We start from the raw sequence: 14,493 nt of genomic DNA on the forward strand, positions 1-14,493 counted from the left end.
TGACTTTATTAGGTACATTTCTTTTTCTGATTTTGAACAAGAGCTTTGAGAAGCTAGCTCTGTATCAAAAAATTGGAATATAGAAAATCTAAATAAACATATTTCTCCAGCAATGTGTTGTAGCATCAATAAAATATGGACAGTAGACTATCTCTAATCCAAACCCCGGAAAGCTAAACTGATGTAGTCCAAATCATGCCATCATAATGAAAAACATGCTGACAGAAATGTAGAAACCAAATTTTGTAGTCTGTGTACAATTTACACCTCTGTATGGTTTGTTCAAATAATCTTTTTTTTTTTTATGCAAAGCATTTTTAGCACACCTTTTGCCCCTGCTATAGCTATGGCCATCACCCTATAGAATGAACTGATTTTGCCTCACAAAGTCGAATGAAACCTGCTGAATAATGTTACGTTAACATATTTACATACAGCTTTGTTGACAGAAATGTTAATCTAACATGAAATACTGTACTACTATTATGGCTTCCGGTAGATATTTGTGATGTCATTATGTAGTTTCTTTCATTTCATGATGTTAAATAAAATATCTAAATTATGATTACATAGTATTATTTTTATTATGTCTCAATCCTAAAATTCTAGGTGATGCAAAACGAAAGATGAAAGAAAAGACGACCAACAACCAATGCCTGCCACAGGTCAGGTATTTACTGAGCATTTTATGTCAGAGCTGCCGATAGGCCCCTCCGGAAGGACGTCTTGCTACCACCAAACTAATCATTGTGGTGTGAGCATGCAACCTCAAGGACCCTTGTGCCTAATGAAGGCATAGAGGGATCTACCACATTAAGTCGGTAGAACCTGGTGAATGTATGTAGAGTAGCCCAGCTAGCCGCAGTACAAATATCAGTCAATGAGGCACCTCTAAAGAGGGCCCATGACTTAGCCACTCCTCTGGTAGAGTACCCCCAGGTGGGGGTAGGCCGGCATTAGTATATGCAGACGAAACTGTGTCCACAATCCAGTGGGATAGTCACTACTTCGAGAAGGCTTGACCCAGGGTCCTTTAACCATGACAGACGAAGAGCTGGTCAGACCGATGCAACGCTCTCATCCTGTCCACATAACATCTCAATGCCCGAACCGGGCAGAGGGAATTCAATCTCCGATCCTCCTCCAAAGGAAAAGGAGGGGGATGGAAAGCCTCTAGTTCCACTGATTGATTCAAATGGAAAGCCGTGGTGGAGAGTTCATGTGTAACGACACCCTGTTTTCATCATCCCAAACATGCATACGGGAACTGTGCACTGACAGCCCCTGTAGCTCACTAACCCGCTTAGCGGGAGTGATGGCAAACAAAAAGGTTGTCTTGATAGAGAGATATTTCAACTCTATGGAATGTATAGGCTCAAATGGGGCCTTAGTGAGAGCCTCCAATACCACATCTAGACTCCACTCAGGGAGGACGTCCTTCTTAGGAGGACGTGTCACCTTGCACCCTTTAGAAAACGGGGTGCCAGAATATGAGCACCCAGGGAAACTAAGTCAATGGGGACATGACATGCAGATATAGCTGCTAGGTACACTTTCAGCACAGAGGAGGACCGGCCTGCCTCCAGCAGATCTTGCAGAAACTGTAAAATAGTTGTTATAGGGCAATAGATGGGATCATGACCTCTGGTCATACACCATTTTTGAAAATACCTCCACTTGTAGGCATACAGTGCCCTTGTGGAGGAGGCCCTAGCATTCTGCAGTGTACTGACAACTGTGTCTGAGAGCCCTAAGGTGGACAGACGGTCCTGTTCAGGGGCCAGACCCACAGTTGGAGTCTGCCCAGTTCTGGGTGCCAGACAGTGCCGCTGCTCTGACTGAAGAGATCCATGCGCAGTGGGATCTCCTAGGGCTGGCCTTGCAGCAGCTGGCAAAGGTTTGCAAACCAGATTCTCCTGGGCCATATGGGGGCCACCAGGAGAACTGTCGCCTCTTCTCTCCGAACTTTTTCTAAGAAGGCTGGGAACAACGGTATTGGCGGGAATGCGTGCAAGAGCGTCCTGGGCCACTCGTGGGCTAGGGCGTCAACGCCTAGTGGACCTCCGCAGTGGTGGAGGGAGAACCATGTGGGCAGTGAGTCGTCTCTGCCGTGGCAAAGAGATCTACTCGGGCCGTCCTGAACTGTTCCCAAATGCGCTCTACCACCTGAGGGTGGAGTCGCCATTCTGACGGGTGAGGATCCTCCCTGGAGAGGAGGTCCGCTGTCCAATTCACCACTCCCGGGAGATGAACAGCCCGGAGGGATAGCAAGTGCCTTTTTGCCCAGGTCAGTAGTCGAAAAGCTATGCAGTGTAACCACGGGGAACAAAGTCCTCCCTGGCGGTTGTCATATGCTACTACTGACATGTTGTCCGTGCGAACAAGAACATGTCTCCTCTGGAGCACTGGGAGGAAGTGCTGGAGAGCTAGGTGAACTGCTCGCAGTTCCAGCGTGTTTTTGTGCAGGGATGTCCACCGACCCGACCAGGATCTGCGGACTCCTCTGCCTGCCCAGACCGCTCCTGCCCATCACCACCTGACAGCTGTGGATCACTCCCATCCTTACGCCCTTGCGCAGGTGAGAGGTATGCCTCCACCAGCGGAGGGCTTCCCAGCATACGCGAGACACTGTCAGTAGACGGTGTCTGTCGGGTTTGGGGTGTAGCCGGAAGGCACTGAGCCACGCTTGGATCGGGCACATGTGAAGTAACCCCAGTTGGATGGCTGATGAAGCTGTGGCCGTCAGACCCAATAGTTTCTGACACAACACCAGTTGTACTGTGGATCCCTGTTGGAACTGGGCTAGACAGTTGTGAATAGCGGCTACTCTGTCGTCCAACAGGTAGGTTCGCATTGTGAGGGAATCCAGCTGGAGACCCAAGTAAACCATACTTTGCAACGGTGTTAACTGGCTTTTTGCCTTGTTGAGGGTGAGCCCCAGTCTTGCCAGATGTTGAATACAGAGCGGCACTGTTCTGGCGCTGCCTTCCAGGGAAACTGGAGAAAATTGGAGGCTCGCTGTATGAGCGCTCGAATCAAGCTTGATGGAGGGGTAACACCTTGAGGCCACCTTGGAGCTGGGGCCCATCTCCTGGGTCAATTCCTGGACCTCTGTCTCCTGCTGTTCCAAGGAGTCCCCGTCCCAGGAAGCCCCGATCCAGATCACGTCCTGGTCCTCCTCGCTCATCGCCTCGTCTCGGTCTGAGACGTGTGAAGGTGGGGTCTGTACCTGAGCAGATGTCGGAGGCGGAGCTGGGGCAGGAGCAGGGGGAAGAGCCTGCTACCTGACCAATTACTCAAGGACCTGGGCCATCTGGCTCTTCAGGTCCGAGATGTCCTTGGTCTGCCTACTGTGCCTTCCACTCTTACTGCTTCTCAAGGGAGATCGAGCGGAGCACGGAGGCACTGAGGGCGTCGAGCACCGAGGGCACCGAAGCACAAGGCGTCGAAGCTCTGGAGCACCGAGAGTGCAAAAGTACCGAAGGCACCAAAGCAGGGAGCACCTAGCACTGAGGGTGGCGGTGCACCGAAGGTGGCGAGGCACTGAGGGCTCCGAGGACGCAGAGCGTCGAGCAGCGAGGGTGCCGAAGCACCGAGGCGTCGAGGCTCTGGAGCACCGAAGGCGCAGAAGCACTGGAGGCACCGATGCAGGGAGTGCCTAATCACTAAGAGCAGCAGAGCAACGAGACACTGAGGCACAGAAGGCAGCGAGGCACCAAGGGCGCAGAAGCACTGAAGGCACCGATGCAGGGAGTGCCTAAGCACTGAGAGCGGCGGAGCACTGAGGTACCGAGGCACAGAAGGCTGCAGGGCGCCGAGCATCGAGCACCAAGGGCGCAGAAGCACCGAGGCCACCGAAGCACTAAGGCACCAAGCCACCGAAGGTACCGAGGGCACTGAAATCACCGAGCACCAGGGGCATAAGCACCGAGGTCTAGTCTGGACCGCGTGCAGTCACACAACCGATGCAGCGCATAGCTTGCAGCGGTGTGGAGTACAGCCTGCAGACAGTATACAGAAAAAAAGAGAGACAGAAAAAGAGATCTTTTTATTTTATTTTATTTTATTTTTTTATTATTTTTGGACCTATGCACCGAAGTGGGTGGTCAATGTATGCAAGTCAACTCTACAGTGGGCTAATCAGACCCAAAGGAGGAAGCACACATTGTATTATTTTTATTTGTATTTTTGAAAAACACCACACACACTTACACACAGCAGAAGCTGAAGGTTAAGGTATACAAACATTTTTTATTTTATTTTTTTTTGGCCGCACACACTGAGTGGGCAGGCAAGGTCAGCCCAGCAGCGTTGACTTGACCCGGTGGAGGAAGCGTCTCTCTTTTCTCTCTTGTTGTTGTTATTTTTTTAGCCGCAAAAAGCAGAGGAAAAATACAGACAGCAGGTACTGTAGTGTTAGGAAGCAGACTACTCGCGCCGAGCGATGTAGGCTGTTGAAATAAGAAGGTGTTTTTTTTTTTTACGGAGTGCAGTTGAGCAGCGTTTCAGCTCAGTCCTCAGACGCCGAGTTTCTGATTCTGGGAAGTGGCAAGCCGACTTCCAGCAATAAGCAGTGGAATTAGCAGAAAAACTCAAAGTGAGAGCTCTTTTACAAAGAATCAATCACGCAACTGGAGAGGTTAGTTATACCTACCTTACCTACCTGATTGTGAGAAGCAAAAGAAAACGTGATCTCTGCGGAGTGACTATTTATTCCCTCAGTGGGCGGGACTGAGGACGTCACTCCCCGGCAGCTCTGACATAAAATGCTCAGTAAATACCTGACCAGTGGCAGGCATATCCCAAAAGTATTGATTGTTGGTCATCTTCGATTTGAAAGGGAACTTTTGGCCATAGCTGTAGAGGGATTTAATTTAATAGGATAGAATCTATTAGTTTTTTTCAAAGTTCCCAGTGTTTTATATCCTGCTACCTCACCTAGTATGCAATTCTGTGAATTTATAACTCTCTGTGTAAAAAAAATCTTCCATTCTAAACTCACCCACAATTACCTATTTTAAAGATAAATGTAAAATATTGTTGCAATACTAAATGTGTAAGTCATTTCCACACCTATTTAAACTTGACTTATTTGTCATGTAAAGAGGGTTAGTACAGAGAAAGTTTAACATCTGTTTTACTGGGCTGTAATTGTGTAATCAAATAGCTTTTTTTCAAATTTATTTCCGTCATGCAAGCATCTGCAAGGAGGAGAAGAGCTGGTAAGTTCTGCAGAGAAAACGATTTGAGTTTGGGAAAGTGATGTGATTTGTGTGTCTTGGTGTCTTTTTTATATATATATATACACACACACACACATGTGTGTGTATTTACATTCTGCATACAGAAAAACTTGATGAACTCCTTGCAGCACAAGTACCAACCTTGAGACCGGCAATCGCAGAGGCAGACTACAGGGCTGCCACAGTGAAACAGCGCCCAACCAGCAGGAGAATCACACCAGCAGAGATCAGTGTAAGTGCAGGCATACCAATACCAATCAATACCAGGGGGAAAATCAGTGTAAGTGCAGGCATAGCAATACCAATCAATACCTGGGGAAATGTTTTGCATGTATTCGATGAGACAATTATCTATTCACTATACCAAGATGTTTAGTGAATGAAGGGGTCTGAGTGAGGTAAGATTGAAAACAAATGCCCCACCCCAAGGCAGAACCCCACCCCTGGGGGAAAGTACACAGAATGGCCTGCGTAGAGGAACTGTGCCATTAGAGGTGCTGTCTTTTGTAGAAGACTTAAAACGTTACATAATCCTCTGCGGTGTGTACAAGAAACATGTTATTTTACCTCTCCTGTATCCCCTGTTGTCCATATCACAGCATTTTTTCCCCTACATATTCCTGATTGTTTTTACACATCGTAGATAAATTAACAAGAATATTTCTTTTCTTTCAACTTTTACTCATAAAAGTTCGCCAGGAGAACGATTGCAGTGTACCCAGATCATGCTCCCACCTGCAACAATGCTGGTGCTCTGATTTAAATGAGTGGTATATTGTGGGATCAGTTAAACAGAATTGTTGCAGGAGGGATCGTGATATGGATACACTGCGAAAAAATGTAATTCCCAGTTAATTCGTGTGATTAAAATTTTCAAGAGTCAGCATTATGTTTAAAAATACAATGCTACGATACGCACAACATGGGACACACATGTTGAGTGCAAGCCAATGCTGTAAAATCCATTTCTTACCCCTTTATTTGCATTAATACTGGTCCTACTTTTACTATTATCCACTTATGCAATTGTCATGAAACTGGGTATAACATTATTTATTATAATTGATTGATCATATCAGATTCTCAGGATATAGGCTGCCTGTCGGTCCGTACATCAGTTCGAGTCATCGGTCCCACATTGTTTTTGCCTCTTAGCCATTTTACTTCATGTTTACAAACCATTTGATCTGATTTGCAATTTCCTTTATATTATGCCCCCAGAGATGCTTTGTTTGCTTTTGTACCCATTTCTAATTTATACCAGTGCACATTCATCCTTGTTTGACAACAACAAATGAATGCCCTCTTCCTGGGGGAGCCTTTGGGCCAGCTTGCCTTCCTCAGGTCTAGATTCTCGCAATTCAGCCTGCATTGTAAGGATCAGTACATCAGATTCAATTGCTTGACCTGGCAGAAGAGGCCTGTCAGCCTTCCAAACCCTAGAGAGTATTGTAAATGATTGAGGAAAGGGGAGTCGCTTTTGTCTGGCTTTGCATCTGCAATTTCCCTAACTGCTCATAAGACTCCCAAATTGCAGTGCAGGGGACTGAAGAAAGAGAAGATAATACCTTTCAACACTTGACCTGGTACAGAGTCTCCATATCTTGGAAGGGAGCTGTGTTTTTATTTGTTTAGCAATATGTGTAGTGCAGTGTTTCCCTTTCCCCAATCTTAGCCTGTACTGGGAAAGCAAGACTGTGTTATTAACTTCCCCAAACTTTGATGTATGGTTAGGAAGGGCCTATCATCTGCTGTTCAAGTCACCAGACAGGGTCACCCTCTATCCTCACAAGATAAGGCACATAAACAACATCTCATGTAATTCAACTGTGCATAGTCTCAGAATAGTAAATCAAGGAATGACAAGTCCCAGTATGATGATTCTAGCCACCAATGATTTGTGTAAAAACATTATCCACCTTGGCACAGCTTGCCAAGAAGGTAACTCTGGTCCCAAACCCAGGTAATAAGAACATAAGAACATAATGTACTGTACTTTCTCATTGCCCTGATGCAATGGAAATCGAGCCTAACTCCCTGCAGCCCTTTTCAAGTGATGAGGCCTGTAAATTATTCAGATATAAGCACTTTTTATTTATGTATCCATTTTTGTTTTTCATTCAGTCACTGTTTGAGCGTCAGGGAATGCCCATGCTCTCTGGACACCCACACAGGGTGGAGAAATCCCATATCCCATTGCCAAAGGGAATGCCCAGAACCCAATCCGTAGGTAAGGTTTTTGTATTGAGACATATAGGTTTTCAGTTGCATGTTCTTCTATTTTATAATCTGATGTCAGAGTTTTGAAATAAGGGTGTGCAGGTTTATTTTCGATAAGAAACATTAATTTTTGCATGTTACTTTAGTCACCCAGCATGGCTCATGGAGGTGATTTTTAACTTTGTCCCTGAAAAAACTGGCAGCTCCACAAAAATAGTTGTTATGAGAAAGGTATTTACTGAAAAAGCTAAACAAAATATGTTGTTATTTTGCATTTAAAATACAGTATCCAACATGGTAAGTTAATGAAATAAGGATTAAAATATCCCAGTGGCACAAAACAAAATATAATTTAGTTTCAATTAAGTACCTCAGTCATAGGATGAATAGTTTATCCATATTCATTTTTGTTGATGTTATTCTAATAATAGTACTGAGTGAAATGGTGACTGAGAAACTTATAACTGTGTGCTGCAGTCCACCACATCATTTGTGATATTACAGTTGGAGACTCTTGAGGAAAAGGACTGTCAAATAAATAAAAACGTATTCTGTTACTTGAATTATAACTTTAAAAAGCATATCCTGTAGGTACCAGAGTAATCAATGGGTTTCTATATCTGGTATGTTAGCATTCATCGGAAATATAGTACTTACAATACAGTAATACAGAATTAATAGCTCCCTTGTGTGCTGTATGTGCTGAAAGAGTTTGCTAATGAATGGTAAAACCTACCTCTTCTATTTAGGCATGTTTCTTCCTGGGAATCAGATGGGCTCCAGATAAATGTTTTTCCTCATATTTATCTGAAAATGTTTTACAGATTTACATAACTTTGTAGGTCTCCTCTTGATAATATTGTTGAACAAATACAATCCAACTGTCCTCTATCCCAGGTTTAGTACATTTTCTGTGTGTGTGTTTCATGTATTTAATAAAAAATCTATACATTTAATTTAATTAAAATTAAAAATCTCTACAGTTAATCCATAACTTTGAAGCAGTGATAACCAAAGCTTTTAATTCTTACTAGTTTTATTAGTAGTAGCAGCAGTCACTATCATAACTTTTCATTATTTGCTTGTTTTTTTATCTAGAATGTTTAAGCACCTTGTAACTTCCTGTGCTGCCTAACCCTAGTGATGTACAATAAAGCAAAACACGGGAACTGATTCCTTATTAGGAAAATGGCTTTTCTGCAACCTAAATTTGGCATCTTCTAGACATTGGTTGTGACTGACTTGTTTTTTTTTTCTTTTCTTTTTTTTTTAACATGGCTGTCAATTTCTAGATGAAATCAAAATATGTTTAAAGAACAAATAATTATCCTCCAAAAATGCTCTTCTGTTTTTATTACTGACTACATTACTTTTTTTATTTCTTATCAGTGGTAAATGTGATATCTGTCTCGTGGGATTTCCTGAACTATTTTTCCCTAATGACACATATACCACAACCAACAGGGTCAACGGAGGAGGACCAGCTGTCGGCTTCTGCAGGAGAGCCCCGGTTTCCACGGAGCTCGTCTATGACAGACAACCTAAGAGAAACCCATGGGATCCCTCCTCCTCCTCAAACTGCTCCTCCCCCACCCCCATCCCCTTATTATGTGGATACAGGGCCTCCCCCAGCCTTTTGCCCGCCCCCTCCACCCGGGCGGGGCTATGATCAAATGCGCTCCAGCTTTAAACCCAGCACTGAAGCCAAGATCCACGGGCTACCACAAGTCGTAACTACAGCTGAAATTTATGAACCACCACGTCCGTCAGTTACCCACGCTGAGAGACAGAAGAAAGCCCGCTCCATGATTATCCTGCAGGACTCCTCTCACCTGCCTGTGGAGCCTACAGACATCCCTCGGCCCGCTCCCTCCGCCACCCCACCCGAAAAGATCAAGAGGAAAGGGAGGGTGATTGACAACCCCTATGCCAATGTTGGCCAGTTTAACGTTGGGTTATATGCTCCTACCAAGCCACAGCGCAAAAAAAGCCCCCTGGTCAAGCAGCTCCAGGTGGAGGATGCACAGGAGAGAGCCTCCCTGGCCCTTGCCACGGCTCACTCCAGGGAACACTCTCCAACAGGCAGGCTGTCCCGCCCGAGCCGAGCAGAGTATCAGCAGCATCAGCAGATTATGCAGGAAAAAGTGCGGGCCCAGGCAGAAGCACAGCTAGTGAAAGGCCCTTTTGCTGCTGCCATTGCAGGAGCAGTGAAAGACAGAGAGAAGCGCCTGCAAGAGAGGAGGAAATCCACAGTCTTCCTATCAGTGGGCACCTTTGAAGGCAGCACTCCAAGCCCAGAGCCGCCCCCTTCTTTGACGCAGTCCAGGTCTATAGATGAGCGGCTTCTGGGCAGCAGGGACCATTTAGGTCAGCTGCCACCTCCAGCCCCGGCTCTCAAACCTTCACTGGGTGGCACCACCTTCATCCACCCCCTCACAGGGAAGCCACTGGACCCCAACTCGCCACTGGCGCTTGCGCTGGCCGCAAGAGAGCGGGCACTCACTTCTCAGACCCCACAGCCAACAGCAGGCAGCCCAGAGCCCAGGACTAAAATGGAAAAAGCGGGGCCTTTGTTTGTGGACACCCAGACCAAAGAGGCAGAACAGATGGAGGGTAGGGGGCTGTTATCGCCTCCCTATCTACCAGGAACAACCCTCGGACCCACTCCAGGCATATCCGCCCCAACCAAGATCCTTAAGGAGACCCCATTGACCCTCCGCAAGGAGATGGAGACAAGGACTGACAAGCCTGAAATGGAGGAAAGGAAACCAGAGGAGAAGAAGAGCATGATCATCAGCATCGTAGACACATCCCAGCAGAAGACGGCTGGTTTGATTATGTTTCATGCAACCAGTAATGGGCAAGCGGTGGATCTGGGTTTGGAGGAGCCTTCCTCAGATCCTGTGGTAGCACTGACTGAGCCTACCAAGCTTGTACCGACTGAAATTAAACTCACCCATCCGCCAAGCCCTACTGTCATCACTACCACTCAGCCATCAACCAGCCCATCTTCTGATAAAACACTGGCACAAGGAAGCTCAGAGGAGGAGGTGGAGCCCTACACGGTTACCCTTCCACCCGCGCAGCTGTCCTCCAGTGATGAGGATACGCGAGAAGAGCTGGCAAAGATCGGGCTGGTGCCCCCACCGAATGAGTTTGCCAATGGTGTCCTAGTGACGGTTCCAGGCACGCCTATACCGGGGCCGGCCAAGCCAATTGCACCTTCCGCCTCAATCCAAGCAGCAACACCAGCAGCACCAGCTCCTACTGCTGGTGGAGCACCCTCAGGGAAGCCAGACACCCACTTGGTGCTTGAGTCTGCAGCCGACTCAGGTGTGGAAGAGATAGACACTAGGAGTTCCAGTGACTACCACCTGGAGACCACTAGTACCATCTCCACTGTCTCAAGCATGTCCACCTTGTCGTCGGAGAGCGGTGAGCCTACTGACACCTACACATCCTTTGCCGATGGGCAGACTTTTATACTCGAGAAGCCACCAGTGCCTCCAAAGCCAAAACTCAAGTCCCATCTCAGCAAAGGGCCAGTAACCTTCAGGGACCCTCTATTGAAGCAGTCTTCAGAGAGTGAGCTCCTCTCACAGCAACAAGTGGCCGCACTGGCTGCAGCCGCCGGCACTGGCCGACCCCGCTACCTCTTTCAAAGAAGGTCCAAGTTGTGGGGGGATCCCGTGGAGATGAGACCGGTCCCTCGGGCAGAGGATGGCAAGCCCACTGTGATCAGTGAACTGAGCTCCAGACTGCAGCTGCTGAACAAGGACACGCGTTCCCTCGGGGAAGAGCCAACAGGACCCACATTAGATCCCGGAAAGAAGTCCCCTGGTGTGGCTGCAAGGTAAGGGCATGTAAGCAAGGAATGGGGTCTGTGTGGCCATGCTGTACTTTACAGTCTCTTAGTTTCCAATTTGTTGATAATTATGCTTTAATGATATTGATTTGATTAACTTTATCAGCCTTAAGAGTTTTAAATATTTCTAAATTCAATAATCATACATTTATTTGTATGGATTTATTGACCAAGTTTCACATTATAATAATTTGATTTATCTACTTTTTCTTTCCTGTTCCTAAAATACAAACTATTTCTAACTTTGCCGGAAAAAAAGCCTTTCTTCAATAGTTGTTTTGTTTTGTTTTGTTTTTTTGGAGGGGTGGGATTTGGACAATTATTTATTCAAGAATTTCACTCCAGTGTGCAGTTTGCATCATTTGTGCATATAAAAATAAAACTTGACAATATCCACTTCAGGTCTAACTGAAGCTTTTTATTTCCTCTCAACAACAAAATGGAAAAAAATGCACCCTAGAGTAAAAGCTTTGCCTGGATTCAGCAAAGAGCAGTCCAATGATAAAACAGTAAGATTTGTTGATACTGCAATACAAATAAAAAAGCTATTAAATATTAAAAGTAAATATGCTCAGATTTACAGTATTTACAATGCCCACCATTTTTTAACTCTTATGTACAATTATATTTGTTATCGTGTTCCCTAATTGTCATTTTGATAATTGTGAAGGTTACATAAATTCAGTTAGCTTCATTTTACCTTGTAAAGATAATTTTCCGTTCAATGCTTATAAATGCTCAGGGGGGCATTATGGCAGCTAATACCTGTTTTCAATTTGGTGATGCAATATTTCTTGACTTTTAGACTGAAATATTCTGCCAATTAAATTTGACTACAGCACGACACTCACATTTTGTTAATTATGAATCACAGAATAAACATAGATTTGCCGGTATGTGCATCACTGATGTTATGTTAGGTTTATAATATAAAACAGCATTCTGTTTAGGAAGTGACTATAGGAGAAATGTCTCCCATTCAAAATGCTTCATCACAACATATGAAATAAAAAGAACATAGCTTGTTTCTTCTTTCCTGAAAGTGCATTCAAGTCCTTTGTATTCCTACAGATGTGACAAAGAAAATGAAGAAAGTAAACCTTAGGTTTTTAGCTCCTAGGGTAAACATCTTTTTTTTTTTTTTAATAAATGTATTAACTAATAGTGTCTTTTTGAAATCACATTGTTGTACTGTAAACCTGGTTGCCAAGTCACATGTTACCTTGTCTGCCCCCGAAACCCATAAAACATTAGAAATTAAAATGGTATTGACATACATTTAGAAAATACTATTGAGGATATTGATAAAATACTTTTTATTTATTTATTTATTTATTTATTTATTTATTTTGTATTTGCACCAAGCTAGTAAAAAGCTTGAACAGATGGGATTTCATTTGACCTCTCATGGTGTCACATTTCCCAGGTCTGTGAATCAGGAATATCCTATTGAGATCTGGAGTGATCAAACAGCTTTTTATGCCCTTAGATCCATATGGTGACAACAATGGTGGCGAGGTTCCCAGTGGCACCAGTCAGCTTCAGTTTTGAGCTCATCTGGTGTTGAGCTGACCGTCTGGATTCTGGTTTAGCATAGAGATTCCTTTTGAAGATTTGCCACAGCTAGATAAATTTGAGTTGTTTGCTTTTTTCTAAATGCTGTACAATAACCAAGTACAATTGAGTATTACATGTAAGAGCTCAGTAAAATTAATAATAATAAAAAATCTGGTGTCAAGTTATTAGAGCTGGTTGATCATCTAAACCTATAAAGCTTCTGCATTGTTCTGTTAAGTTTGTAGAACATACCTAAGGAACACACTATTGTGATAATGTTAAGTTTTTATTATATATATATATATATATATATATATATATATATATATATATATATATATATATATATAATTGCAAGATTTGGATAGCAACACTACTGTAAAACTACTGTAACTACTGTAAAATGTATTCTGTTGAGGTACAATGTCTTAACAAATGTTAGAGGTGCAAACAAGGTAACACAGGGCTTGTGGGTATTAATACATTGTCGCGTGCCACGTTATAGCATATGTACTTACTCATCATTCTTCCACTTACACCTACTTAATGCCGATACAAATATTTACAAAACAAACAAACAACTTTAACTGTAATGGTGTGCAAGAGTAGAACGTCAAATCTAAAACAAGTTTAGGTTGCATTTTTTCCATGTGCAACATGCAAGTAATCAGCATGGTGAATTTGGTAGATCAGTGTAGTATACATTTTTCCATGAAGTTCAGTTCAATAAACATGCTATATATTTCCAAGTTTATATGTTCCATTCGACAATCTTTTTTAAAAGGAATTTTAAAGTTGTACCAAACTCTGCACTGATCTTGGCACCGCCTTTCCAGACTGTACCTTGATGTACATAGATGTCTTGTGACTCTATACATATTTATCTCGTCTATATACACAGTGCCTTTCCTAAAATCAGATATGTAAATTATGACACAAGACCGCTTAAAACCTTTTATCTTTCCAGAAGCAGGTGCTGCACTGCAGTCTTGTCTACGTTGTCCCCAGAGCTCCCCAGCCCTGTCCTGGAGGGACAGCCCTCGGCTCATGTTTTCACAGGGCATTTTAGGAGCGCACACACACACACTGTCCAGTTTGCTAAGCTATGTGGCAGTTCTGTGATTTGGAATGAAATCTCAATTTAGCATATACCTGAAAGGCAGATTTCCAGAAATAAAAATATCCACGAATCTCTATAATCTGTGTCCTTTACCTGAAACACAAGCAAAGGCCATGTTCCCTAATGTCCAAACGTGTGTGTGTGTGTGTGTATGTGTATTTTATTTATTTATTTATTTATTTTTATTTTTTTTAATGTAATTATAATATAATTTTATTCTGAAAGTTTAATTTGAGTTATGTTACCAAACCTATTTGATCTATGAGAAGTTTCTGTTGTGTTTAGATATCCCAAGGAAGCACTTATCTGAACATTTCTTGATACCACTTTAAGCAGGTAATTGACACTGTAGATTTTTTTTTTCTTCATTTCCTAATACTTTTTTTATTTGTGTCCACGTTAGTTTGATTAGAAATAGCAATATTACCAAATCAGTTAACAGATATACAGTATGTTATATATTTTAATCCAGAATTGTAGCATTGTAA

At 43.6% G+C, this 14,493-nt stretch overlaps 1 protein-coding gene across 10 annotated transcripts in view; it reads left to right on the forward strand.

Annotated features, from left to right (window-relative positions):
- Window positions 1-14,493, forward strand: part of LOC117419752 (SH3 and multiple ankyrin repeat domains protein 3-like) — a 276,153-nt gene that overhangs the window by 255,735 nt on the left and 5,925 nt on the right. For 5 of the 10 annotated variants that reach the window (XM_058985907.1, XM_058985908.1, XM_058985913.1 and 2 more), the window contains 4 exons: window positions 5,199-5,222; window positions 5,348-5,475; window positions 7,368-7,473; window positions 8,928-11,316. In XM_058985907.1, the coding sequence (XP_058841890.1) occupies window positions 5,199-5,222; window positions 5,348-5,475; window positions 7,368-7,473; window positions 8,928-11,316 (2,647 nt within the window). Of the gene's footprint in view, window positions 1-5,198; window positions 5,223-5,347; window positions 5,476-7,367; window positions 7,474-8,927; window positions 11,317-14,290; window positions 14,342-14,493 lie in introns of all 10 variants that reach the window. The other 5 variants (XR_009307250.1, XM_058985915.1, XM_058985911.1 and 2 more) reach the window with 4 other exon arrangements.

The sequence above is a fragment of the Acipenser ruthenus genome, chromosome 14 (genome assembly GCF_902713425.1).
Source record: "Acipenser ruthenus chromosome 14, fAciRut3.2 maternal haplotype, whole genome shotgun sequence".
NCBI lineage: Eukaryota > Metazoa > Chordata > Actinopteri > Acipenseriformes > Acipenseridae > Acipenser > Acipenser ruthenus.